Here is a 26,419-nt window from a genome sequence, read left to right as displayed (position 1 = left end):
TGGCTAACTGTAAATGTGCCAAACTTATTCTTCGTTAAAGTTACGTCCAGTCAAAATGACAAGTTTATTCTTTATCTAAAAGAATATGACGATTGAAAAATTAGCCCTAAGTTTAGTATATCACTAACCGCGGCGGGCACGCGTGCAATATCTCCCCGTATATTCCATCGCAGAACGCACCGCAATCCTCGCGCTCTACCAGTTAGAGTCGGCCGCTGGCGCGCACCACACGAAAATGATATAGTGTATATCGCCTTCGAACGTTTCCCTATATTCGAGGTGAGTCCCGTGTGTATTTAAGTGTGTGATTTTGTGCATGTTTTTTTGGGAATTTGCCGTGTTTTTTTATTGATTTTTTGAGGTAAAGTGATGTTGAAGGTAAGTAGATTGTTTAAATTAATGAAATTTTGATTTCGTTTTTAATAGAAACAAAAGAAATTGAGTGAAAAAAGGTTGTAATAAAATTAAACATTTTAAAATAGTAGTTTTTAAAAGTTAGTTTTTTAAAATTGAAAAAAGTGCTAATATGAATTCGAAACATTTTATTCACGTTATTCTAACTTCTAACACTGACAACGTTTTTTAATTAGTTAACTAGGGGGTTACTTTTTTATAAAATTAAGGCACGTTATTCCTAATAAATACCTGTATTTATTTTAAAATATGCACTTAAATATTCACTAGAGGAGTTCCGAACCTGCAACCACAGTCACAGTACTTTCGTACTCAACCACTAACTCTACATTCCTGAACTACAGTTAAAACTACTAAAAAGTATTTTTACGGGAATATTCCCACCTCTCATTCCCACCTCTGGAACTCCTATGTAGCCAGCCAAGCTGTAGAGCTTGACCGATTAAATGTGAAGATTTCTAATTTAAACTCCATATTACAAAACTACACTGTCTCTATAATTTACGAATGTGCATAGTGACTGAGTTTCTTGCGCTGCTTCTTCTTAGCACTGGCCAATTTATTGTCCCGAAGCAGCGGTAGGGTTAATACTGGGACGTGTAAAAGTGATTTTTCAATCAAAAATCAAAATATTTATTACTACTAACTAACTAACGGCCACCCGTGACTTCGTATACGCGTGGATCCCGTTTAACCCCCTAAGGGGTGAAGTTTTGGAATATCTTAGCGGATGCCTTCGTCATAACATCTACCTGCATGCCAAATTTCAGCCCGATCCGTCCAGTGGTTTGGGCTGTGCGTTGATAGATCACTATGTCAGTCAGTCAGTCAGTCAGTCACCTTTGAGTTATTATATTTAGTTAGATGGAGGATAAAGCCTACACAATCTAGACAATATTTTAATCTAAGAATAGAATCACGGAGTTATAACTACTAATAAATAATGATACAATCAATAAAGCCACTTCGAGCTTTCCTACAAGGAAAGGTTTGATAAGTTGCGACAACCGTAGTTACGGCGTGAGTTATGTAAGCTTAAAGCTTTTGTAAGCTCTTTGTAAAGCTATTGACACCATTATCCAATAATTACGAACAAAATTTCATTAAATAATTTCATTTTTAGTTAGTAACCAGACCCGGCTTCGGCTGTTTTATAAAAAACTGACAGACCGACTTACTCACACGTCACGAAATCTCAGAAACTACAAGTGCTAGGAGTCTCAAATTTTGCATGGGGGTTCCTTTTAGAACGTAGGTGCTCACTAAGACGGGGTTTTACAAAATTCAACTCCTAAGGGGGTAAATCGGGATCCACGCGTACGAAGTCGCGGGCGGCTGCTATTAGTACATAATATAAACTTCCTCATGATCACTCTATCTAGTATTGAAAACCATTTTAGAATCCGTTGTGTAGTTCAAAAAGAGCTAACGCCCGTATTTATAAACCATGCTTGCTTAAGTGAAGCAGCAAATCGAATGCACAGCATTGAATAGAGCTCTGTGATTGGTTATTGTGTGTCCACGTGCACTGTGAGACCTCTTAGTAAAGTTTGAGAATACGGACGTAAGCCACCACTTTGTTTAAACTCGTACGTAAAGACTTGAAAAGCTCAGTTTTCAATCAAATATAAAATAAGATGAATTTCCCATAGAGTCGAGACCACTTTTCCCGTGGATGTCTTAAGCGACTGAACATCAGGCCTTTTTTATCGCTGAGGAAATTCTTTGCGCATCGTCACCACTGCCGGGGGATAGGGTGGTTTGTAGGACTCCCGGCGCCCTGAAAAGAGCGCTGCTCCGTCCTGAAAAGAGCGCTGCTCCGTCCTGAAAAGAGCGCTGCTCCGTCCTGAAAAGGACGGGGTATACCCACTAAAACCTCCGCTGCGTTCCGTCATCGCCCGAGTGTCCGGCCTTAGCTTTAGACTTCCGCGACAGCGAACATAAGGCCTCCCTAACCCGTCTGGCCAGCGTGGGGAGTGTAGGCCAGATCCTCCATTTGCTGGTAAATAGAGGGTTGTGTTGTGCTCCTACAGTGGAGACTTAATGACCTGATGACGATGAAGATGAAATTCAGATAAATTACTTTGAGTTGGCTAACAAAAGACGCCATTTATTTAAACTCTTGCTCTACAAAATCTATGGTATAGTTCCAAAATACTGAACTGTCCTATCCATGACATTGACAGTGGGGCGCCACCGTCAATACCGGATCGCTGGTTCAGATTTTTGCCATGTTGGAAACCATATAGTTGAACGATGGTAGCGCCCCCCTGTCATTGAGTTTGGTGGGACAGTTCAGCGTGGGTCATCTATAGAGTTTTGACTGCTCATAAAAGTAATGTCAATGTCACGTCTACCTATTTTTATTTTTTTACTAAAAATACATGTACAAATTACCAATGGTTCTATTAGCCCTCGTGGTAAGCAAAAATGCTTGTGTTATTATTTTTTTTGACATTCTGTCAATTTCATTCAATCTGAATGACATCTGATTGGTTGTTCAAAACATTTCTCCGCTCCGCTCCGCTTTGGCGGAAACCGAGCTTAAGACTCATCATCATCATCATCAACAGCCGTTTACAGTCCACTGCTGGACTATGAGCCTCCTCCACTATAGTGGAGGGTTTTGCCATAATCCCCACGCTTGGCAGGCGGGTTGGAGATCGCAGTTTAAAAGATTGATGTTTTTCAGAGAACGCTGACTGCCCGTTCTCTGTTTGATATGTAGTGCGCTTCCTTTGGCATTTATCATACAGCTGTAACATGACTAAAAAGCTCCCAAGCTACTCCGACAGGTTAAAGCATTTTAAGCTTCAGTCTTTGGAAGATCGAAGAAATCTGATGGATCACTTGTTTCTCCATAAGCTGGTTAATGGTGTCCTTGATGCGCCTAACCTTCTGTCGCAGATCAATATTCGTGCTCCCTCGCGTGGTATTCGTCTAGCTTCTTACATGCCCTTCGTTCAGAGAAATTCATCTTCGCGTCAGGGACTCCAGGCACCACTTAATAGGCTAGTGACTAATTATAATAAAGTACACAAACATGTCACAAACAACATGGGTTCGCTCAGTGACTCATCAAGCGAACTGATTAATGTGGATATATTTTCAAGCAATATATCAAAATTCCGTAAAGGACTAATTTTGCTGCCTTGATTGTCTTTTCTAATTTAGGTATATATTTAACGCACTATAGTATGATCATAATTTAATTTCATAAAAGTATTTTTTTGCAAAATTATTGTAAAATTACTAATTTATTGTTATTTAACTTATTTCAATTTAAAATTTACTAATGTTCTGTGCTACGTTAATTCAATTTCTTTTGTGTAACGCCTATAATTAAGATAGCACTTAACCTATTATATAAGCATGTATAATATTGTCTAAAATGGTGTATGTCTTGTTGGTGTTAATAAATAAATAAATAAATAAATAAATAGTGCTTAAGACTCAACTACCCTGTTTTCGACAAAGATTATAAAATGGCTTCCTTCATATTGGATTAAGCTAAGAAGCTCTATAGAATAGAGCTTCTATGATTGACACTTTGACACTTTAGGCAGCGACGTAAAAAAAGGACTGGCAGAGAAGGCTTTATGGCATTAAGTTCGCCGTATTGTACACATATAGTATTAACTAGCGGCCGCCCGCGACTTTGTACGCGTGGATCCCGTTTTACCCCCTTAGGGGTGGAGTTTCGTAAAATCCTTTCTTAGCGGATGCCTACGTCATAACATCTACCTGCATGCCAAATTTCAGCCCTATCCGTCCAGTGGTATGGGCTGTGCGTTGATAGATCACTATGTCAGTCAGTCAGTCAGTCACCTTTGAGTTAGATTAATGTAGTATTGAAGATTAAATAATAACAAAGCAATACAAATTGTGTGGTTGCATATTATGATTCCGCGTTCAGAATAGATTTATGAGAATGCGTAACGGTTCGTTGGGAAATTACCACAAACATTGTGTACCTGTTTATTCATATCTACATTTAACCGCCTTTGTGGTCTAGTGGTTAGACCACCTGCTTCAGACGCAGAGGTCCCGGGTTCGATTCCCAGTGGAGGCAGAATTTTCTGTTCGGTTTGGTTGGTGGTAGGGCTTGTTCCAGCTAGCTAGCTACCACCATCTTACCTAAATCTGTCGCCATAACAACAAGCAATGTTAACAGCATTGTTGTGTTTCGGCAGTTAGAGGTAAGATAGCCAGTTCCTCTGTGGTTGAGGATTCCGGGTGAAACTCGCTTCCACCTTCGGCCTGATCGCCTGATCATCACTTACCATCAGGTGAGATACTGGCCAAGAGCTTCCTCGGATAAAAAAAACATAATATACTATGACGTATGTATCATTTCTACAACTCGTATTATACTCGTACAGTAGAAAATCATATACATACAACTATAGCTGTGCCCGCGACTTCGTACGCGTGAAAATCTATACTAATATTATAAAGCTGAAGAGTTCGTTTCTTTACTTTAAACGCTCTAATATCAGGAACTACTGATCCGATTTGAAAAATTGTTATTTTGTTGGATAGCTCATTTATTCAGGAAGATTTTAGGCTATATAACATCACCCTATAGCCAATAGGGGCGGAGCAGTAACGAAAAATGGTGCAAAAACGGGAAATATTATTCAAACTATGTATTTTCATGCGTACGAATTCGCGGGCAGAGCTAGTTCAAATACAATGTATCATATCTACTATTAAACAGTAGAAAAACATAATACAATATCACAATAAACGTATTTTGAATTTGAATTTGAATAATGATTGGAATGTTTGAACATAGGATCAATATCTACTTACAAAGGCATAGAATTAAATTGTCGAACTGCCGATGGTCGATAGTTCAATATGTCTTATGTTGGATTATTATGGTGAACCCAGTGTACACACACAGTTTAACTTGAAGAATAAATAAATTAACTTGTATTGTACAATTTTTAATATAACTGGAAGAAACCGAACTGCCTAAGGTGGGAATCGAACCCACGACCTTTCGCTTACCGGGCGACTGCTCTTTCATCTGAGCTACTTAGACACTGGATGAACCAGATATTTTATAAAGATAATTATCAAGTTATTTTAAAAATTTAGATCGAGAGGCGACTCTTGACGCCAGAATAGTTAAATAATTTGGTAGGTATTGGACAAATTCTTCTTTTTCTTTTCCCTAGCCCTTTTCCTTTTATTGGGATCGGCTCTCCTTGTACAAATTACTAATTAGATAATATTTATTTAAAACAATGCGAATTCTTGAAAACGACTCTGAAAATGGTGACAAAGTTTCTTGTGCTGCTTCTTCTTAGCACTGACCCATATTATTATTTCAAACTAGTGATACTAGTTTTACTGCATATTATCATATAGCTAAACGGGACTATTCCCACCTCTCGTTGCCGCCGCTGCAACTCCTGTGTAGCCAGGATCTACAGCTTGACCGCCAATAACCCAACCAGTGAAGGTCAAGTTTGTCCCGGGGGAAAGTTAAACTGTCATTGGATCCGCAACGAAATTAATCAGAAGAACATAGGAGGAGTTCGAAGTTAAGGTTCGACTTCTTCTTCTCCACTGCAAAGCGGAGACAAAACAAAAATTAGGTAACCTATAACAAAAGATATTATACTAGGGTAGACCGGGTACAATAGTACCACGGGTCAATTGTACCATCGGCGATATTTCTTCATACAAGCGACGTTAGGTTGTGTGCATAGCGTCAGAATATGCGCTTTTTGTGTTTCCATCCGCTCACCAGTCGGCGGCGCTTGCGCTGAGTAACGAAGATGTACAGGAAGGATTTTTGTTTTTTGCCCAGCCGCAGTAAGTTTTTACGTCAAATATATGAGCCCATAAGTTGCCTAATATGATATTTGTTACAAGGTATTGTTGTCAATAGTTTATCCAGGCTCTAAACTTTGTATCGACAGCGAATAATTGGCATTCACTTTGAAAATGACTGAATTTTAGGTGAAGTTCTCTTGACTACCTACTTGGAATAATTGTACCAGTCTCCATGGGGTCAATTGTAGCGGTACAATCAACCCCGTGGTACAATTAACCCCCGGAACCTTATTTTATACTTAATACATAATATTTTAAATTGGTTATAATAAAATAAGTTATTATAAAACATTCACGTGCTTATTATTTTTACAATTTTAGGCATACCTACCAGGCATTAAACCCTTCTGAATATGTACATTTTAGCTTAATTCAGTAAGTAACTAAGTATTTGAACGTTTTGTTTTAGATGCCTCGGCGTAGAGTCTAAAGTACGGATCGCGGATCAACGGATCTATTCCTTCATGAACAGGCTTATGAAAAAATCTTGAAAGTTCGAAGCAGTAGTAGATATAAATAATCAGGGTCAATTGTACCAGGGGTCAATTGTAGCCTTATACAAAAATAGATTTTTCAGTTTTGATATTTCTATCATTGTTATTATGCTTATTGTTGTTTCAGAAGCAATTTAGAAAAGAAAAAGAAAGCGAGCCAAATAGATGGCATATTATGTAGAAACAGTTAGTTTTTTCGTTTTTATGGAAGAAAAGTTATTGTTTTGTTTTTAAACTTAAGTGTTGATTTTTCAAACTTGTTCCTAAATATTTTCGATCTCAATTAATAAATACTGATGATTGTAGGAGATTAAGAGTACAGAGTACCAATAAAGGTGATGATTAGATAAACATAACTACTTTTATTGCCTCATATATTATTGGTACAATTGACCCGTTGTAGGGGTCAATTGTAACATATGAGACATCGTTCAGTTCAAATTGGTTTTTCATTAAGTATTCGAAAGAATAGTTCAACTCTGCATGCTTAAATTTGTAGCTTAAGAGTCTAGTTTTTAAAGCATCCTAACAGAATAAGTTATATTTCATTAGATTTCTCAATATTGAACAATTTCCAAAAAATGGTACTATTGTCCCCGGTCTACCCTACATCATATAGTTAAATCTCATCAAACTTTAGACTTAACATCTTTAAACGATTTATTCTAGCACTAAACACCCGTATTCACAAACGATGCTTGCTTAAGTGAAGCGGCAAATCGAACGCACAGCGTTGAATAGAGCTCTGTGATTGGTTCGTGTGTCTATTCTATTCTACATAATTAGGGATGATGNGCCGCTAGTCCGAAATAAAAAAATATCCGTAACCGTAACCAAAACCGGTATAATATTATTTATATATCCGTAACCGTATCCATAACCGAAACTACATATCTATAACTGACTAGAGCATTTACTTGTAACAGAACAATGAGCCGCTCTATGAAATGTCTAGTGTTTCAAGTTTCAACCTGTCACGAACCAAACGTCGTACATTTTACCTGTATTGTACCATTCGCAAGAACGTTGCATTACATCGAAATGCTCTAGTCAATACTCACCTTAAGGCACTGACTGAGTTAAACGCTAGACCTCTATCAGACCGAAATGGAAAGCAAAACGCGTGCCAAACCATTATCATTTTCAACTTTCCCGCGGGACAAACTTGACCTCCACTAAAGCCTGGTCCGTGAGCACGTAGAATCCCGTCCAATGACCTCAAGCTACCCATCCTTATCGCTCGCGCGTAATTATATTGCTGTCGCGACTGTGCGACGGGCGCCCGCAGTGAGTGTGCGAGCGCGACAGCAACATAATTATGTGCGAGCGACAAGGATGGGCAGCTTGGGGTCATTGGACGGGATTCTACGTGCTCACGGACCAGGCTTTAGTTGGGTTATTGGCGGTCAAGCTGTAGATACTGACTACACAGGAGTTGCAGCGGTGGGAACGAGAAGTGGGTAAGAGATGTTAAGGATATGAAGTTTCGGTTATGGATACGGTTACGGATATTAGAATAATTATACCGGTTTCGGTTACGGTTACGGATATGAAATCATTTCGGACTATCCGAAAGTTTCGGATAATTTCGGTGACTGATATTAGAATTTTAAAAATGTAAAATTCAAATAGCAAGATGCTGCGCGACCCACATAGCCACTTTATGAACTATAACGACACCTATGATAATGATGCCAGGGAATGCCGGACAAGTAACAAATCATCATCATCATCATCATCTCAGCCATAGGACGTCCACTGCTGAACATAGGCCTCCCCCAATGCTTTCCATGTTACCCGGTTAGTAGCGGCTTGCGTCCGTAAATATGAAAAAATATAAGATTTAGACTCCACCTTTATCCGAAACTGTGCCGAAACTATCCGAAACTTTTTAATCGGTTTCGGTTACGGTTACGGATATCCATAACATCCCTGGTGGGAATAGTCCCGTAATTGCATATCATCATCTTGTCAACGCATTTTGCTTCAAACATCTAAATATATAAAACTCAAAGGTGACTGACTGACTGACATAGTGATTTATGAACGCACAGCCCAAACCACTGGACGGATCAGGCTGAAATTTGGCATACAGGCAGATGTTATGACGTAGGTATCCGCTAAGAAAGGATTTTACGAAACTCCACCCCTAAGGGGGTAAAACGGGATCCACGCGTACGAAGTCGCGGGCGGCCGCTAGTTAAATAATAAAGTCGGTAAACCCACAAATTGTGAATTGGTGTTATGTAAGAAGTTGCATGCGAGTTGCCCAACAAGTAGGTAGGTATCGGGGTTTGTATGCCGTGCTATCGTGCACGGTAGTGGTGTGAGCCAAGTTGGGTAAAGGAATGGGTGGTAAGATGTGACCAAAAAATTTGAGGCATTCAAAAAATTATAGGATGTGATAATCGGTCGCATGAGACCGCGGTCTAAACTGCATCTCACTTAACACCAGGTGCGATTGCGGTCAAATGATGAAAGGTCCTGCCTTATCATGCATAAAAAAAAAGCTTGTCAACTGTTTTTAAAACAATTTTTTTATGGGTCCACTTTCAAAATCCTCAAAAAACCCTAAAAATTGTTATAAAATTTACCTAAAAACTGCCTATACAATTTTTATTAACTACAGTGGGTAATATTTTTGACTGGGACGTTTTTACGTGTCCCAGTATAATTTTAAGCCTACCACTGCTTCGGGACATTAACGTGGGAAGAAGAAAAGAAGAAGCAGCGCAAGAAACTCAGTATTTTTTGTGAGCAATTTAATCATTATGACATTGGCAAATAAACTCTTTGTGTATGAAATTATGAGTCAAATTCTATTAAATCTACACATTGGCTAACATAATAAATGTAGTTAGTTAATGTTGTAAGACTAAAATAATTTCTTGTATAATCGGTTGGTAAATAATGAGACAGGTTTAGTAACATAATAATAAAAATAAAAAGTTATATACAAAATGAGAAGTAAATCTATCAGTTTGTTTTTAAGACTTTCTCTGCTGAACCAATTTTTATAAATTTTGGTATAGTGATTAGTGAGACGTTCACAAGGTGGACCGACGACCTCAAAAAGGTAGCAGGAAGGCGGCTGAATTCAGGCCGCTTCCAACCGGTCTATAAGGAAATCACTGGGAGAGGCCTATGTTCAGCAGTGGACGTCATATGGTTGAAATGATGATGATGATTGATGAGACCTATAAAAAACATTTTTTTTGGCAAAAAAATTAGTCATTCAAAAATGACACAAAAAAGTTTGCGATAACAAATCTTGTAGAATTATACTAAGACGGCCACTAGCGCCCGCGACTTCGTACGCGTGAATCCCGTTTTACTCCCTTAGGGGTTGAATTTGGCAAAATCCCGTCTTAGTGAGCACCTACGTTATAAAAGGAACCCCCATGCAAAGTTTGAGACTCCTAGCACTTGTAGTTTCTGAGATTTCGTGATGAGTGAGTGAGTCAGTCAGTCAGTCAATCAATGACCTTTCGCTTTTAGATATGGACGATGAGACCTATAAAAAGAACATATTCTAGATTTTATCTAAAAAAAAAAAAGAATGAGTCAGAAAAAAATCGCGATAAAAAATTTAAAATGCAAAACGTTTCCGAAAGGGTACGCATAGAAAATATTAAGAACACGACCTTGTACATTATAAAAAAAGTAAGGCCGGTGACCCAGCGGGTCATAAAGTTACATTAGATAATAACAAACTAACTTAGAATACAAATCAGTTCTTAGTATTCTGTTCAAATTATACTTGAATAGGTAGGTAAAATACCATGTCAAAGACACCGCGAATTAGTTTTCTGTTTTGGAACTTGTGGTGTCTGGACTATTCCCACCTCTCGTTCCCACCGCTGCAACTCCTGTGTAGCCAGGGTCTACAGCTTGACCGCCCATAACCCCAGTGAAGGTCAAGTTTGTCCCGGGGGAAAGTTAAACTGTCATTGGACCCGCAATGAACTGATTTTTTTTTAAATAATTGTTCCGAAACAGTAGCAGGGTTATGTATAGTATAATTGCTATATAAATCTCAATTTGTTTTGACTTACTAAATTCCGCTCTTAACCTTTTAATACTTGCCTCATTTATTTTGCTCTACCATCGCTTCGAGACCAACTTTTAGCAAGTGCTGAGAAGAAGCGCCGTAACAAACTCAGTCCCCACCATCTGCCTTATTCTCAGGAAATAGATAATTCTATTGCGATAGATGCTTACATAAGGAAGCAGCGTCTGTCCTTCGCGAAGTCACAAATTTCGCAAAAATAAAAGTTCACACGGATGTGCTAAAGAAAGCACTTACGAGTAGGCCGGACGTTGTGTAACTCACGGTCAGCTATCTGGGGCAGTGTTTGTAGAACACAAAAACCTGTATTTTGAAGATGATTTGAATATGCCAAAGGCATTATAACATCTTAGATGAATGATATTAGATAATCTATCTAAATATTTAACTCAAAGGTGACTGACATAGTGATCTATCAACGCACAGCCCAAACCACTGGACGGACCGGGCTGAAATTTGGCATGCAGGTAGATGTTATGACGTAGGCATCCGCTAAGAAAGGATTTTACGAAACTCCATCCCTAAGGGGGTAAAACGGGATCCACGCGTACGAAGTCGCGGGCGGCCGCTAGTTAGATAATATGACATAATAATGCTAGCGGACCTGTGCGTCTAGACAAAGTGCACAGTATAATCGCAAACCAGTCGAAAAGTGGTAGAAAGGCCTTTTGTTAAGTTAAAGTTTTGACGGATTCGATTTTCGATTCGAGATTTCGTGATGAGTGAGTGAGTCAGTTAGTGACCTTTTGCTTTTATATAAACCAATTCTTTTGTTCCAGAATTAATATTGTGGAAGCGTACCTCAAATTAAAGACAAAGGTCCTATAGACCTCACCAAAATGGCAGAAAAAGCAGAATTTTACTACCAGTAAGTAAACTAGGTGCCTGAGGTATGGACGAGGCACGAGAGGGTGTTTTTGAAACTTCAAACGTCAGCGAGACTTCAGATCTCCTTCAAATTATTTGCTCTATCACGTCATAATTATGTCAATCTCCCGTGCCGCACCCATGCCTCAAACACTGGCTGAGTTAAGCGCTAAACTTATAACTATAATCTCAAACAACACAAGGCAGGGTTCGAACTCTCAGCTAACCCTCTCTTAGCTCTCCAAAAAGAATTAAGATTATGATATCTACGGTACTTCTCGGCACAGCAGTCCGTTTTGAACAACTACACCAAACGGCCGACAAATTGTATGGAGTTTTAATTTTGGTACATTTAGTTAAAATAAGATCAAGTTAGATGATACTTCTGATTGATCTTTGATTATAATAAAAATCTTCGATCAGACAGTCGAAACTAGTAGTTTTTCCTGGTCTTCAATAAACATTTTCTTCCAGAAACATGGAAAACCTGAATGGAAACGATCCGACCATGCCCAACCTGAACCAAGAAATCCCCCACGAAAGCGTCGAGTCCATAGCAGACTTCTTCAATGGATCCATCGTCCTAGTGACCGGAGGAACCGGCTTCGTAGGCAAGGCTCTCTTGGAGAAACTCCTGAGGAGTTGCCCAGGGATTGACACGTTGTATGTGCTCATGAGACCAAAGAGAGGGCTGACCGTGGAACAGAGGTACAAGGATCTCCTCAAAAATCAGGTATGTTGATGGATGGTTGAGAAACAGGTTTGTATAATTTTATATAAGCCAATGTTTGCTGTGTGGTTCTGGACCATTCTGGAGTGTAATATGACCAACCCACATTTTAAGTGCCCTCCAAAGGACAAGATGATGATTTAAGCCTGCAAATAACTACTTAAATGATTTAACACTATGTTTTGTCCCACCTAAGAATCAAATCAGAATCTTCTAGTCCATAGAGTCTCACTCTCTTAGCCCTGACCGCTATCATAATAACAATTTGTGAATACCCATTACTATTCATTAGCTTAAATCAATATGCTACGAGTATATTCACATGATTTGCTAATATCCTTTTCCTAACTAGAACTTCTAAGATAGTTTAGTACCGTAGGAACTAGGGAGTATGGGCACAGAATAGTTGCTACAACAGATCCTTCATTTGCTTCTGGAAAATTGGAAAGGGTCAAGCTTGGATGATAATGATTAACATCCCGAACTAAGATCACTAGGTTTCATTTATTTATTCTGTAATCCGATCTCAATTACAAGGAACATAAGGAGAACTTAATGCCATAGAAATTATCTCCAGGTTTTCGACCGAATCCGCGCGCGCTGGCCGGACCGACTCAGCAAGCTTACACCCATCACCGGTGACGTCAGCTCCCCACAGTTGGGAGTCAGCCCTGAACAGCGTCTGCTGTTGGCCAACGTGACTGTGCTGTTCCACTCAGCTGCCACAGTGAGGTTCACTGAACCGCTGCACATGGCTACCACACTGAACGTTCAAGGGACAGCGTCGATGCTGAAACTGGCTGAGGATATGCCTAATCTGAAGGTATTTTATTCATTTTAAGCAATTCTCGATTAAGACGCAGAGTACAGAATTTTATATAGTTAGGCCCTTGTAATTTGTATGAAGAATCGGCCAATACCTAATCGGTGTAATGGGCGTACTTTCATAGTAGGAAACTAGGATGATAAATAAATAATATCTTCTCTGTAAGTGCTTATTAACTCCCGCCCGGATTATAGTGTTCGTGTGGTTTTGTTCACCACTCAAAGCATATGATGTCGTGCCCTGCGTGCTTAAATAACTGCACGCAGGAAGACTTAATTAAGGCTACTGACAACACTGTGTAGGTTCGTTGTCGACACGACAAGAAGAAGATAGTGTTCGGGAAAAACAGCAGCAGGCAGCGAATTTCCAGTCCCAAGCCCTAGTCCCAGTCGCATTATAAAAGAGTTATCGAATCGCTTAATGCGAGCTGGTGGAATGTCGACAATGTAGGGATGGTACGCTCTGCGTCTGGTTCCCCGATGAAGGAAGGGGGCTGTTAGGTCGTGTAATTCCTTCGCACATTCTCCGAAGTGTAGCCTGTAGAAAACCGTTAGAGAAACTCAAGAGGATACTATAAAGTAAACAATTATTTTTAAACTAGCGGCCGCCCGCGACTTCGTACGCGTGGATCCCGTTTTACCCCCTTCATCTATCTTACGCGGTTTAGATTTATTCATACAAATATTTTTTCCCGCTAACTCCCGTTCCCACGGGAATTTTGCAATATCCTGTTGTAACTAAGCTTTAAGTTTACTAAGATACCTGCATGCCAAATTTCAAGCGTCTAACTTAAGCGGTTTAGATTTTTCATACAAATATTTTTTCCCGCTAACTCCCGTCCCCGTGGGAATTTTGCAATATCCTGTTGTAACTAAGCTTTATGTTTACTAAGGTACCTGCATGACAAATTTCAAGCGTCTAACTCAAGCGGTTTAGATTTTTCATATAAAAGGATTTACCCGCTAATTCCCGTTCCCGTGGGAATTCCTAAGTATCCTATAACCTGCCCAGGAGTATGAAGAATAATTGTACCAAGTTTCGTTAAAATCCGTCGAGTAGTTTTTGTTTCTATAAGGAACATACAGACAGACAGACAGACAGACAGACAGACAGACAGACAAAAATTTTACTGATTGCATTTTTGGCATCAGTATCGATCACTAATCACCCCCTGATAGTTATTTTGAAAATATATTTCATGTACAGAATTGACCTCTCTACAGATTTATTATAAGTATAGATATAGATAGATGACAAGACTGCGTGGATTTTACCTGCCTAGCTCGCACTTATTGCGTGTCATGTAAGCTATAAATTACTGTATTGGATTGGAAAAGAGGCAGACAAAGGTTTCTTCCGCCACTTCTCAGCACCAGCCTATATGTTGTCCCGAAGTGGTGGTAGGGCAAGCTATAATTGGGACGTGTATAAGTGCCCTGGAAAGGGCCTATGTACTGAATAAACTATTTGAATTTCAATGATCTGATGATGATATTCCTTCCAGGCCTTGGTCCACGTGTCCACGGCGTACAGCAACGCCCCGCGGTCCCATATCGAGGAGATGGTGTACCCCCCGCCTTATGACCCGGATAGCATCATGAGATGCACCAAGATGCTGCCAGCTGAAACCATTGACGTCATTGCACCGAGTTTACAGGTAAATCACAGTTAAAGTCTTACGCCCGTATTCACAAACATTACTATGAGGTCTCACAGTGCGCGTGGACGCACAGGGTCACGAACCAATCACAGTACCTCTAGCATGAACAACTTTCGTCTTCGTATCGTTTGCGTATTCGATAAAATTCGATGCTCCCTTCGAATTCAACGATAACGTGACAATTTTTAATGTCAAAATTAGTTTCGTGCTACCATTTCAAATAATGAGTTCACTTTACGTCACTTTCAGAGGGGCTCTGTTTAAGTTTTCATACTAAATATTTTGATGGCGATTCGAATACGCAAACGATTCAAACTCGAAAGTTTTTCGTGCTAGAAACACTGAGCTCTATTCAAAGCTGTGCGATCAATTTGCTGAAGCATCGTTTGTGAATACGGGCGAAAGTCATATGTCTTTATTTGTGTCACTATAACTGAAGAATGTCTTGACCCATTACCTTGAATCATTATTTTTGGTTGGTTCCATAATTAACCGTCAAGACAAGGAAGGAAAATCTGGAAAAAATACCTGAAAATTTTCAAATTCAAAAGTCCTTTTCGTGTGGAGTTGGAATTAGCTGAGCGTGACTAGGGTTGGAACTTAGATCGTTTCAGCCAAATGATGTCCACTGCTGGACAATGGCCCCAATTCCCCCAAGAATCTCTACACCGACCGGTCCTGCGCTGCCTGCATCCTGGTGCTTCTAGCGATCTTTATGAGATCAACGGTCCACCTAGTGGGAGGCCTATTTATACAGTGTGAGTCACGTTAAAGTGTACATATGAAAATAGATGAAACTAGACCTATTTTTATCGACAAAAAAGAGGTCAATTTTTTTTTTAGATTTTTTTTAAAATTTTTATAGAATTTTTTTTCTTCCAATGACTTATTGTAAAGAAAACGTAATAACTTTTAAACTAAGCGGTATATCCTGATAAAATAAAAACAGTAATAATGCTAAATAACAGGCGATACTAAAAAAATACATAAAATACACAAAAAAGGCCACAAATAATAAAAAAACATACTTTTTGAAAAAAAATTGCTTTTAAATTCGTGTTTTTTTGGTTATTTGATAAATTTCTCCAAAAAATGCCCCAATAATAGGTGGTTTTTATTACTTTTTATTATTCTCTATCGTATTACCTTCGTAAAACCAAAAATCGCATGTCTCTATCCCTATCACAACGTTTGCAATGATCGTTTGAACTAAGCCTCTCCGGGCGCGCCATTCAACGCTTCGTTTACAACGACACTGAAAATGGCTCTAGATTTGTAATTTTGATAAAGTCAAGTTAGATTTCAAATAAAAACAAAAGATTACGAAGTAAAATAAGCATTTTAGTTAAAATTAAAATTGTCTCTACCTGTAGCGGAGAATAATGTTGTGGCAGGCCTTTGTTCAAACGATCATAGCAAATGTTGTGATAGGAATAGAGACATGCGATTTTTGGTTTTACAAAGATAATACGATAGAGAATAATACAAAGTAATAAAAACCATCTGTTATAGGGGCATTTTTTGGAGACATTTATCAAATAACCAAAAAAACACGAATTTGAAAGCAGATTTTTTTCAAAAAGTATAATTTGTTATTATTTGTTGGCCTTTTTTGTGTATTTTATGTATTTTTTTAGTATTGCCTGTTATTTAGCATTATTACTGTTTTTATTTTATCAGGATATACTGCTTAGTTTAAAAGTTATTACGTTTTCTTTACAATAAGTCATTGGAAGAAAAAAAATTCTATAAAAAATTAAAAAAAAATCTCAAAAAAATTTTGACCTCTTTTTTGTCGATAAAAATAGGTCTAGTTTCATCTATTTTCATATGTACACTTTAACGTGACTCACACTGTATATACTACGTATTCATGGTCGCTACTCAAAAAATTTTCAACTTTTAAGAAAAACATGAGAATAATGAAAAAGAAAACACATTTAATTGTGTCGAACAGCTAAAGGTGGACCGAAGTCCTTAAAAGATAGAAGGAAGGCGCTGGATACAGACCGCTACCAACCGGGCGATGTGGAAATCATTGGGTGAGGCCTATGTTCAGCAGTGGATGTCCTTTGGCTGAAACCTTTCTGTTGTTTTCGTCAAAAAAAACTAATTTGGAAAAAGTGCGCCTATTTTATGGGCGAAAAAGATTAATAGAACCTTTTTTTCCAGGGCGAGCATCCTAATCCGTACACTTTGACGAAGGCCCTGGCGGAGTCTATAGTGTACAGCCACACCAACTTGCCTGTCTGCATCGTGCGCCCTTCTATTGGTAAGTCACAATATTTTTAGCAAGACCCCTTCCCGTAGATATCGTAGCGAATATGTCCCATATGGCTACGGAACTATTCCCACCTCTTGTTCCCACCGCTGCAACTCCTGTGTAGCCAGGATCTACAGCTTGACCGCCAATAACCCAACCAGTGAAGGTCAAGTTTGTCCCGGGGGAAAGTTAAACTGTCATTGGACCCGCAACGAAATTAATTAGAAGAACATAGGAGGAGTTCGAAGTTAAGGTTCGACTTGAGTCCCGCAGAATAGAAGGACCGCGGAATCGGTGTAATGTGCGCACTTTCATACATATCCATACTGATTAACAGCCCGATCCATCTTTTGATGGTCTCTTCTTTTATAATAGGCTAGATGACAAAATTTCAGTTATTAGTCCGTCAGACAGATAATTAGAAAATATTAGACTCATATTTTTTATTTTCTTTCATAATTAAATAATAACAGTGCTACATCGAGTTGAAATGGCGCGATACGCCACACTTGAGTAGAATTTTTACTCAAAAGTGACGTCACGCGACATTTCAACTCAATATAATACTGTTATTATTAGATTATGGAAAAAAATAAAAAATATGAGTCTAATATTTTCTAATTATCTGTCTTACGGACTAATAACTGAAATTTTGTCATCTAGCCTATTAACAAAATCGTTAGTTTTGACATATTTCCCATACTGAAACTGTCAATGTGCCAGTTAAGTAGGTATACCAGGAGTTATTCTCGGATTAAAGTTTGGTCGAATCGGGCCTTAGATGAAAAAAATCCACACGATCGTAGTCATGCGCAAAAAATAGTTAGTTATGTACTAGATACTTCATGCAAGTAAACAATGGGAAAAACGTAATTATCTAACATTGAAAGTCGCTGTTAGAACTCCAGTTTATAGTGACTTTCTATGGACATTTCGATGCTATCGTCGGAATCAAAATAAATAAAGGACTGAAACAAATACACTGGAACTGCTATTACTATGGAAATATGTAGAAGAAGGAAAATTGAATTTGTGTCAACAACAGTAATTTCATATTTATCTATATAAAAAGATTCTATCTGTCACAAAAATTGGGGATCTCCAAATATAGGTACATTTAAAACGTCAGTTTAAAATGGTAACTGAGTTTCTTGCGCTGCTTCTTCTCATCACTGGCCCATTTATTGTTCTGAAACAGTGGTAGGGTTGTAGAATACTGGGACGTGTAAAAAGTTTTTAAAAGCCTATTTATTTACAGCAAATAAATTAATCAAAATGAAAAATATTTTATTCAATTTTGACCAATATTTCTGCGTGCTATGTGCCCTGCCCATTACCACTTCAGCTTGCTAAGCCGTCAGGCTATGTAAGCGACTTCAGTTCGTTTATGTTTCTATGTTTAGCAGTGGACGTCCTATGGCTGAAATGATGATGATGACCAATATTTTGGCACTATTATTCTTTAGTACAGACATTTCAAGGGTCTTTCTTTAATCAATACCCCTTAGCTCCTTTACCCCAAACTTGCGTACACACACAAAAGCTGTCCCATACATTCTCATACAAAATGTATGACACGCGTCTGCCGCCATTCCCACGACATTCATCAAATAATCATCGGCTGTATCGATTTCATACACGTGTTCTATTCACAAGCGCTAGTGTTGGGACACAAGTTTCGGCTGCAGCTGTGATTCGTCGCAAAAGGGACGGTAAAAGAAAGGTTTATCCAGAACCTAAATTGCAAAATAACCGGGCTTTCTGTGATCAATTCAAGACATGTATAAAAATGCGTAACAGCGAAGATAATTCCTGCTTTTTTAAGAATCTTTCGGCTGTTTCTACGCAGTACTTTGTTTTAATAATTAATTGGAACAGATTACATGGCAGTGACACACATTTTAGCCGTCTAAAGGTATCAACTTCACCTAATTTGCTTGGTTACTAATAGTTTGCTCCGTATGAAAATATGTAACTAGCGGCCGCCCGCGACTTCCCGTCCCGATCCCGTTTTACCCCCTTAGGTGGAGTGTGGAGGTGGAGTTTCGTAAAATCCTTTCTTAGCGGATGCCTACGTCATAACATCTACATGCATGCCAAATTTCAGCCCGATCCGTCCAGTGGTTTGGGCTGTGCGTTGATAGATTACTATGTACCTTTGAGTTAGGTATATGTATTTAGATAAACCAACAAATTTTAAAGTAGCCGATATTATATCAATCGAAGCCGAACGGCCGAGGTGTCCCATCACTAGCTATCAATAATAAGCCAGTGTCTGTTCCACGGTAAAAAAGGAAAGTTTTAGTGACCTCATTTTATATAAGAAGCCTTTAGCTTCATTCTTATGACGCAATTTTGTTTATAAGTAGACAATTTTGTTTATAAACCAAGTGGCAGTGGGCGGGGCACATAGCTCGTAGAGACGATGGCCGTTGGGGCAGAAAAGTTCTCGAGTGGCGACCACGGGCTGGAAGACGTAGCGTGGGCAGGCCTCCTACTAGGTGGACCGACGATCTCGTAAAGGTCGCGGGAAGAGCCTGGATGCGGGCAGCGCAGGACCGTGCATTGTGGAAAACCTTGGAGGAGGCCTTTGTCCAGCAGTGGACGTCATTTGGCTGAAACGAACGAACGAACGAAGACATAGACCTCCCCAACCCGTCTGGCCAGCGTGGGGAGTGAAGGCCAAGTCCTCCATTTGCCTCTGGTGAATTAGCACGACCCGTGCTCCTGCAGTGGAGACTGAATGACCTGATGATGATTATGTAGACGCAGGACAAGCTAAAAACTGACATCTAAATATATAAAAGGAGAAACTGACTGACTGACTGACAGATCAACGCACAGCCTAAACGGCTAAACGTAGGCACTTGAAATTTGGAAGGGACGTAGCTTAGGTACCGTAGAGGTGCACTAAGAAAGGAATTCCCGAAATTCCCACGGGAACGCGAATTAGCGGGAAAAACGGGATTCACGCGTACGAAGTCGTGGGCGGCCGCTAGTGTTACATAAATGTTTGTAATAGAGCGACTTTTTACTACAAAAAAAAAATAAAAATTAATAAATTCTTAATGTTATTCTTTCTTTCTTTGCATCGACCTTTATTATTACTGACCTTTATTTTTGTTTCTGAAACCAAAACAGCCGAAAGATTCTTAAAAAAAACAGGAATTATCTTCGCCTTTACGCATATTTATATGTCTTGAATTGATCACACAGAAAGCCCGTTTTTTTGCAATTTGGGTTCTGGATAAACCTTCATTGCTGACCTTTATATTCTATTTTGTTTCTAAAACCAAAAGTTGGAAAGTGAGTTGATTTTGCACGAATTTTGATGAAACATCAGAATAGCACATTAGGCTTTAATAAGAAGATAGCTAGCAAGAAGTTACTCAATGAAAAAAGCATGAATTATGATTAGGTACTGCTATGCATAAACCAGCTGAAAATTGATCGACACGCATTTTGAGCACATGGCTCATAAAGCTGATGGCCGTCGGGGCAGAAAAGTTCTCGAGTGGCGACCACACGACGAAAGACGTAGTGTGAGAACCCCCGTGGACCGACGGTCTGGTAAAGGTCGCGGGAATTACCTGGACGCGGGCGGCGCAGGACTGATCGTTATTGAAATCCTTGGGGGTGGCCTTGTCCAGCTGTGGACGTCATTTGGCTAAAACGAACGACGAACATATTTTGAGACACACATTTTTTTATTATCTAACTATCTAATAATTTGTTTTAGTGACCGCGGCCTTCCAGGAACCATTTCCGGGATGGATCGACAACGTTTTTGGAGTCACCGGTAAGTCCTACAAATTAGTACTACCTTCACCAAAGACTTCTTCGTACAGTTAAGAAACTTTTCATACTTTTTGTTACACAATGTATGAAGATTGAAAATTCCAGTTTAGTACTACCTACTGGATGGACAATTCAATACGATATTTCTAATTCGTGCGCGATGGCGCATTGGTTTTCCCAAACCTTAAGAACTAGAAATTGAAAGAAAGAAAGAAAGAAAAATATTTATATTTAGTCCCAAACATCCTTAGACTACTTACAACAATATAATTACTTTCTTATGTAGTTAAATTTGAACTAAAATGGCAGCCACTCAGCATGTGCTATGCCCTAAGTCAAGACCTAGAGTATAACGCTGGTATTCGGTGGCAGCCATATCAAGTGGGTAGACATTAATATTTAAATTTACACATTTTTTCTTAAGGTACAATTGGCTGAACCTTAAGAACTAGAAACGCAAAGCGTGTTTATTTACTTTTTTTTGCTGTTATAATTTATTTTATTCATCTTTTACCTCATGTTCTTCTTCTAAAAGGTATAATAATGGAGATATCTCGCGGGACCTACCGCTCGGGGTACTGCAAGGAGCGGTACGTGGTCGACCTGGTGCCTGTGGACGTGGTGGTCAACTGCTGCATCCTGGCTGCGTGGAGACAGGGCTGCAGGCAGTAAGTGGAATATTACTTCATCATCAGGCTGCCACAATTTCCAGAAAGACCTGTTCTTCCGCTAATGTTTGAGTGTTATCGGTACACGCTAAATTATCCATGAGTGCACACGCACAGTGCACACTACAATAATGACGCACGGATTGCTCGGATCAAACTCCCCGCACCCCGCGCTTGGTGCAAAAATTGGTGGGGTGCGTCTTCGTGGATGAAACGATCTATAACAGTCCACTGCTAGACAAGGCGTCCGCCAAGGATGTCCACAAAGACCCGTTCTGTGTTACTTGACCAGGAGCTTCTTGTGATCTTCACTAGATTGGTTACTTTATCATCACGATTTGGTCAATTACTGCATCCTTTCTGCATGGAGACAGGGGTATAGGCAGTAAGTAGACCTCGTTACTTCATCATCAGGTTTTTAAGTAATTCAAGCGGTGTTTTGACCGTAATCAAACTGACAACGTATTCTACGGTGTTACCTGCTCACTAAATGTATTTTCTGGATCTCGTTTCAATCAAAAGACGAGCAATGGACGCTGGACAAAGGTTTTCTTAAAGGATTTCAACAACTATGGGTCCTGCGCTTCTCGGCTACTTCTCAGCGCCGGCACACATTATCTTCTTCTTCTTGTCGTGTCGCCAACAATCCTATACAGCGTCAGCCCAAAACTCTGCTCCAAGAGTGGCGTTGTCAGTAGCATTCATTAAATCTTCCTGCGTGCAGATGTTTGGGCACGCAGGGCAGGGAGAAATGTAGTAAGCCTTCTCGTAGAGCGACTCCTTTGCTTGGGCTCTCCCCGTGAGTAGCGACAGAAGCTGTGAACGAATTACTAAAGCCCGGTATGTGAGCACGTAGAATTTTGTTCAATGACCCCAAGCTATCCATCCTTATCGCTCGCGCGTAATTATGTTGCTGTTTCGCTCGCACACTCACTGCGGGCGCCCGTCGCATAGTCGCGACGCGACAGCAATATATTTACGCGCGAGCGATAAGGATGGGTAGCTTGGGGTCAATGGACAAAATTCTACGTGCTCGCAGACCAGACTATACACTACGATGGCAAAACAAAGGCCCATATTATTATTCCGAATCATGGTAAAAAGTTACATGTTTTGTATGTTCTTTCCAGGCCTGGTCGCTGCCCGGTCTACAACGTGACTTCAGGAGCCATCAAGCCCCTCCAGTGGGGGCAAATGACGAGACTGTGCGTTAAATGGGCGAGAGAGAACCCTACCAAGTAAGACACCATTTTATTGTCTTTTATAGTTGTTTTATAAAAGAAATAAGGGTGCTCGTAGTCTCCAAGTTCTCCTAAAGAAAATAACTTCCAAACCCACAGGAATATTTTTGGGAAGACTCAAAAGTTCATATGATAATTCCCCTAGTGCTTATTGGTTTATCGTAATGTTATTATCTTTTCTTAAAGGTTAACTTAGTAGCTATTTATTTACCTTTGTCTGTCGTTTGTGATGCACTTTATGCAGAAAAGAAATACCTTAACTTCGAACTCCTTTGTCTTTTTCTCGTAATTTTCTTGCAATTTGATCCTTGTCTTTTCTTTCTTTCTTTAATTAAATAAAATAAAAACTCTTTCAGATACGTGATGTGGTACCCCAACTTTGGATTCACGGAGTCCCGTTTCCTGAACACGTTCTGGGAGGTCTCCTGCCACTTCTTACCAGCTTTCCTGTATGACGTGGTGTTGAGAGCTCAGGGGAGGAAGGCTATGTGAGTAATATTACAGATTTCTTCATCATTATCATCATCATCATCTTCATCTGGTCATTTAGTATCTAATGCAATAGCACGACTCTTAACCAGAGACAAATATTTCGAAATCATAATTATAGTCCCAAAAGTTGATATTATATTTCGAACTCTTATAATATTCTAGTTAAATTCGATGTGGGTTTCAAGACAGTAAGTAAGTTATCCTCGGGACTACTCAACCTTCACTGGTTGGGTTTCATTGGAGGCCAAATTACAGATCCTAGCTGTACAGAAATAGCAATGGTGGAAAAGAGCAGTAGGATTCGTCCCGTTCATAGAGATTTAGAGAGATGCCAACTAATGCGCTGAGTTTGATACACAGTGTCGAATTTGAAATTCACACACACAAAGTAATCAAAATAAAAACAATACGTCGCGAAGAGTGCAATGTAAACTGCTTACATATAATTATAACGTCGCTGCTGTCATCATTGCTGTCGCAATCAATGTGTTCTGTTTTTGGGCATATTGCTGCGATACTGGCCCCGCCCCCTTTTCACATCTCCCTTTATTTTCTGTGATCTGTGCTTACGATATACACGGCATGATTTGGTGATCCCATTCTACTCAGCCGGAACCACATGGCTGGTTGAAAAAATGTCCTAGCCCAGTTTTATAAAAATGACCAAAAATATTATTCACTTAATTGTTTCTTTTCAGCATGATGAAGATCGCCCGCCGCTTCAAGTTAGCTGCCGCTACTGGCGAATACTTTGCCAACCGAGAATGGCAGTTCGGAATCTCCTCTCTGACCGCGCTTCACTCCGAAGCGAACCAGACTAAAGACGCTGCTGTGTTCCCGTACTGGCCTGCACAGTTCAGTTGGGAGACTTATATTGGAGCGTATATGCTGGGGATCAGACGGTTTATACTAAAGGACACGCAGGAGTCGCTGCCGCAAGCCAGGAGTAAATTGAGGAGGTGAGACTTTACAGTGTTCATTTTTGAGCAGTGTTTCAGTTTAGTCAATGAGGGCTACCGTCTTCATCATCATAAGTCATTTAGTTTCCACCACAGGTATACCCACTAATTTGTCACAGGCAAATGGAGGATTTGACCTACATTTTCCATGCTGGCAAAACGGTCATTGTAGAGTAACGGCCGGTTCACACATGTCTCCGTTTTACTGTTCCGTTTTATCGTGTACGTTTTTTTTTCGTCGATGTATGTATTACTGTATACAGAATACTGTGTCATGTGAAGTCGCTCATACAACTACATACGCCATCGACGAAAAAAACGTACACGATAAAACGGAACAGTAAAACGGGGACATGTGTGAACCGGCGGCCGGCCGTTAGATTAGGTTAGTCAAAAAAAATAGGTTAGGGCTAAGACAGAGGCGCCTGTGGCACCAACTGGTGATTGCTGAAGCCATAAGAGGAATATCGTGATTGCACCCACAAGGTGAACCACGACCTCATAAGACGCAGGATGCAGGCCACTGCCAACCGGTCATCATGGAAGTGATAAAGGTAGGCCTATGTTCAGCGATGGACGTCTTACGGCTGAAACGAAGATGATGATGACCAGTGGCGATACAGTGTAAAGTAAGGTCCTGTTACTCGCCAGTGGCGCCAACTGTGTACCTACCATGAGTTCACGTTAGGTGTGCTCGCTAGCGAGTACGTCAAAAATCTCTATGAAGATTTTGTTTCTTGAAAGTAGCCGCTAGGGGCGCTGCACAATATGTCATACAATCAATGTCATTTTTTACGCAGTCGCTAGCGAGCACACCTAACGTAAACTCATGGTAAGCACACTGGTGAGCGAAAAATTTCAATAGCCTCATTAAAACTTTTCAATGAGTTTATCTACCTACTCAATTATTACAAGAAAGCTCGAGAGGTAAAATAACTACTGCTTACTTTACTAGAACTTACTTAAAATTGTATTTAAGCATTTTATCTTTTACATATTGCTATTTTCTTTCCAGGTTGTATTGGGTGCACAAACTGTTCCAATTCGCCACCGGCTACTATGTGTTTAAGTTTCTGTCGGGACGTCTACGGTAAAATAATATGTAAAACTATTTTAAGTCTATAATTTCCTCTTATTTAAATTTAGCATAAATAACACGAATGTAAGGTTTGCGGAATTCACGCGGAGCAAATTTTATGTTACCACTACTCCCCGATAGATGGCACTAGTAGTATGTAACAATATTTTTTCATTACTTTTTCAAACTCAACATGAATTTTATTAATATGTAGTGCCTTTTTCAAATTGGAGTGGCATGTACAAATTCCAAAGGTCTTTACTTAGATTAATTAATAGACGATACTAATTCTTTTTTACTTGTCACAAAGATACTCAAAAGATTATGTTTTTAATAGTGATTTTGAACTTTCTGACATTTGAACACCGATTATGACGATTGTATTATAATTTTACACTAGATGAATAACAATAGCATAATTACTTGCCAATAATTAATTACCTACTATAGTTAAATGAGTGCAGTTTACTTTTGTAGAAGAGTAGATTTTCTTCTAACATTTTTGATACCACTACTCTCCGATAGATGGCGTTGTTTCCAAAAAATAAAGTTGATGTTTGTATAAATAGAAATAAAATAACATCATCAATAAAATAATAGCAAAGGATATTATTTTTTAGTAAAATAATTTGTAATTAAGGTCTTAACACGAAAATTCGTTAATTTTAACTGAAAATTTTCGCAATTTTCCTTTTTAAACCCATGTTGTAGTTGTGTATGTACTTAAAACAAGATTTTATTTAATTGCTGTTCATAATACATTTTGTAAGATTGTTGATGCAAATTTTTGATATCTTTTATTGTTCAATATGGGACTGAATCATACAAAATAGTTTGGGAAAAGCCTTTGAAAAAATTTACACCATAGGTAGGTATCCTTATTTTCAAAATTATGTTATAGTAAATCATGAAGATATGTAAAAATCACGTTTAGCATACATAAACGTAGACATTTCACTGTTTTCACAAATTAAATATTATAATTGTAAGTGTAAATGGAAATAATGCGT

At 39.2% G+C, this 26,419-nt stretch overlaps 1 protein-coding gene and 1 non-coding gene across 2 annotated transcripts; one reads left to right on the top strand and one right to left on the bottom strand.

Annotated features, from left to right (window-relative positions):
- The first annotated feature begins 203 nt into the window (after positions 1 to 203).
- LOC114363280 (putative fatty acyl-CoA reductase CG5065) lies at positions 204 to 26,419 on the top strand. The gene is made up of 12 exons (XM_028318962.1): positions 204 to 279; positions 11,607 to 11,695; positions 12,169 to 12,427; positions 13,002 to 13,247; positions 14,755 to 14,907; positions 17,083 to 17,182; positions 20,913 to 20,972; positions 21,507 to 21,639; positions 22,770 to 22,877; positions 23,237 to 23,368; positions 24,071 to 24,331; positions 25,347 to 26,419. The coding sequence occupies exons 2-12, from the start codon at positions 11,667 to 11,669 to the stop codon at positions 25,423 to 25,425; spliced, it is 1,560 nt and encodes a 519-aa protein (XP_028174763.1). The 5' UTR covers positions 204 to 279; positions 11,607 to 11,666; the 3' UTR covers positions 25,426 to 26,419.
- Positions 5,392 to 5,464, bottom strand: TRNAT-GGU (transfer RNA threonine (anticodon GGU)). The gene has a single exon. It is a non-coding gene; the product is annotated as a tRNA-Thr (tRNA).

Source organism: Ostrinia furnacalis, unplaced genomic scaffold, assembly GCF_004193835.3.
Source record: "Ostrinia furnacalis isolate ACB-3 unplaced genomic scaffold, ASM419383v2 OfSCF7055, whole genome shotgun sequence".
NCBI classification, from domain to species: domain Eukaryota; kingdom Metazoa; phylum Arthropoda; class Insecta; order Lepidoptera; family Crambidae; genus Ostrinia; species Ostrinia furnacalis.
This window is presented reverse-complemented; position numbering and strand designations above follow the sequence as displayed.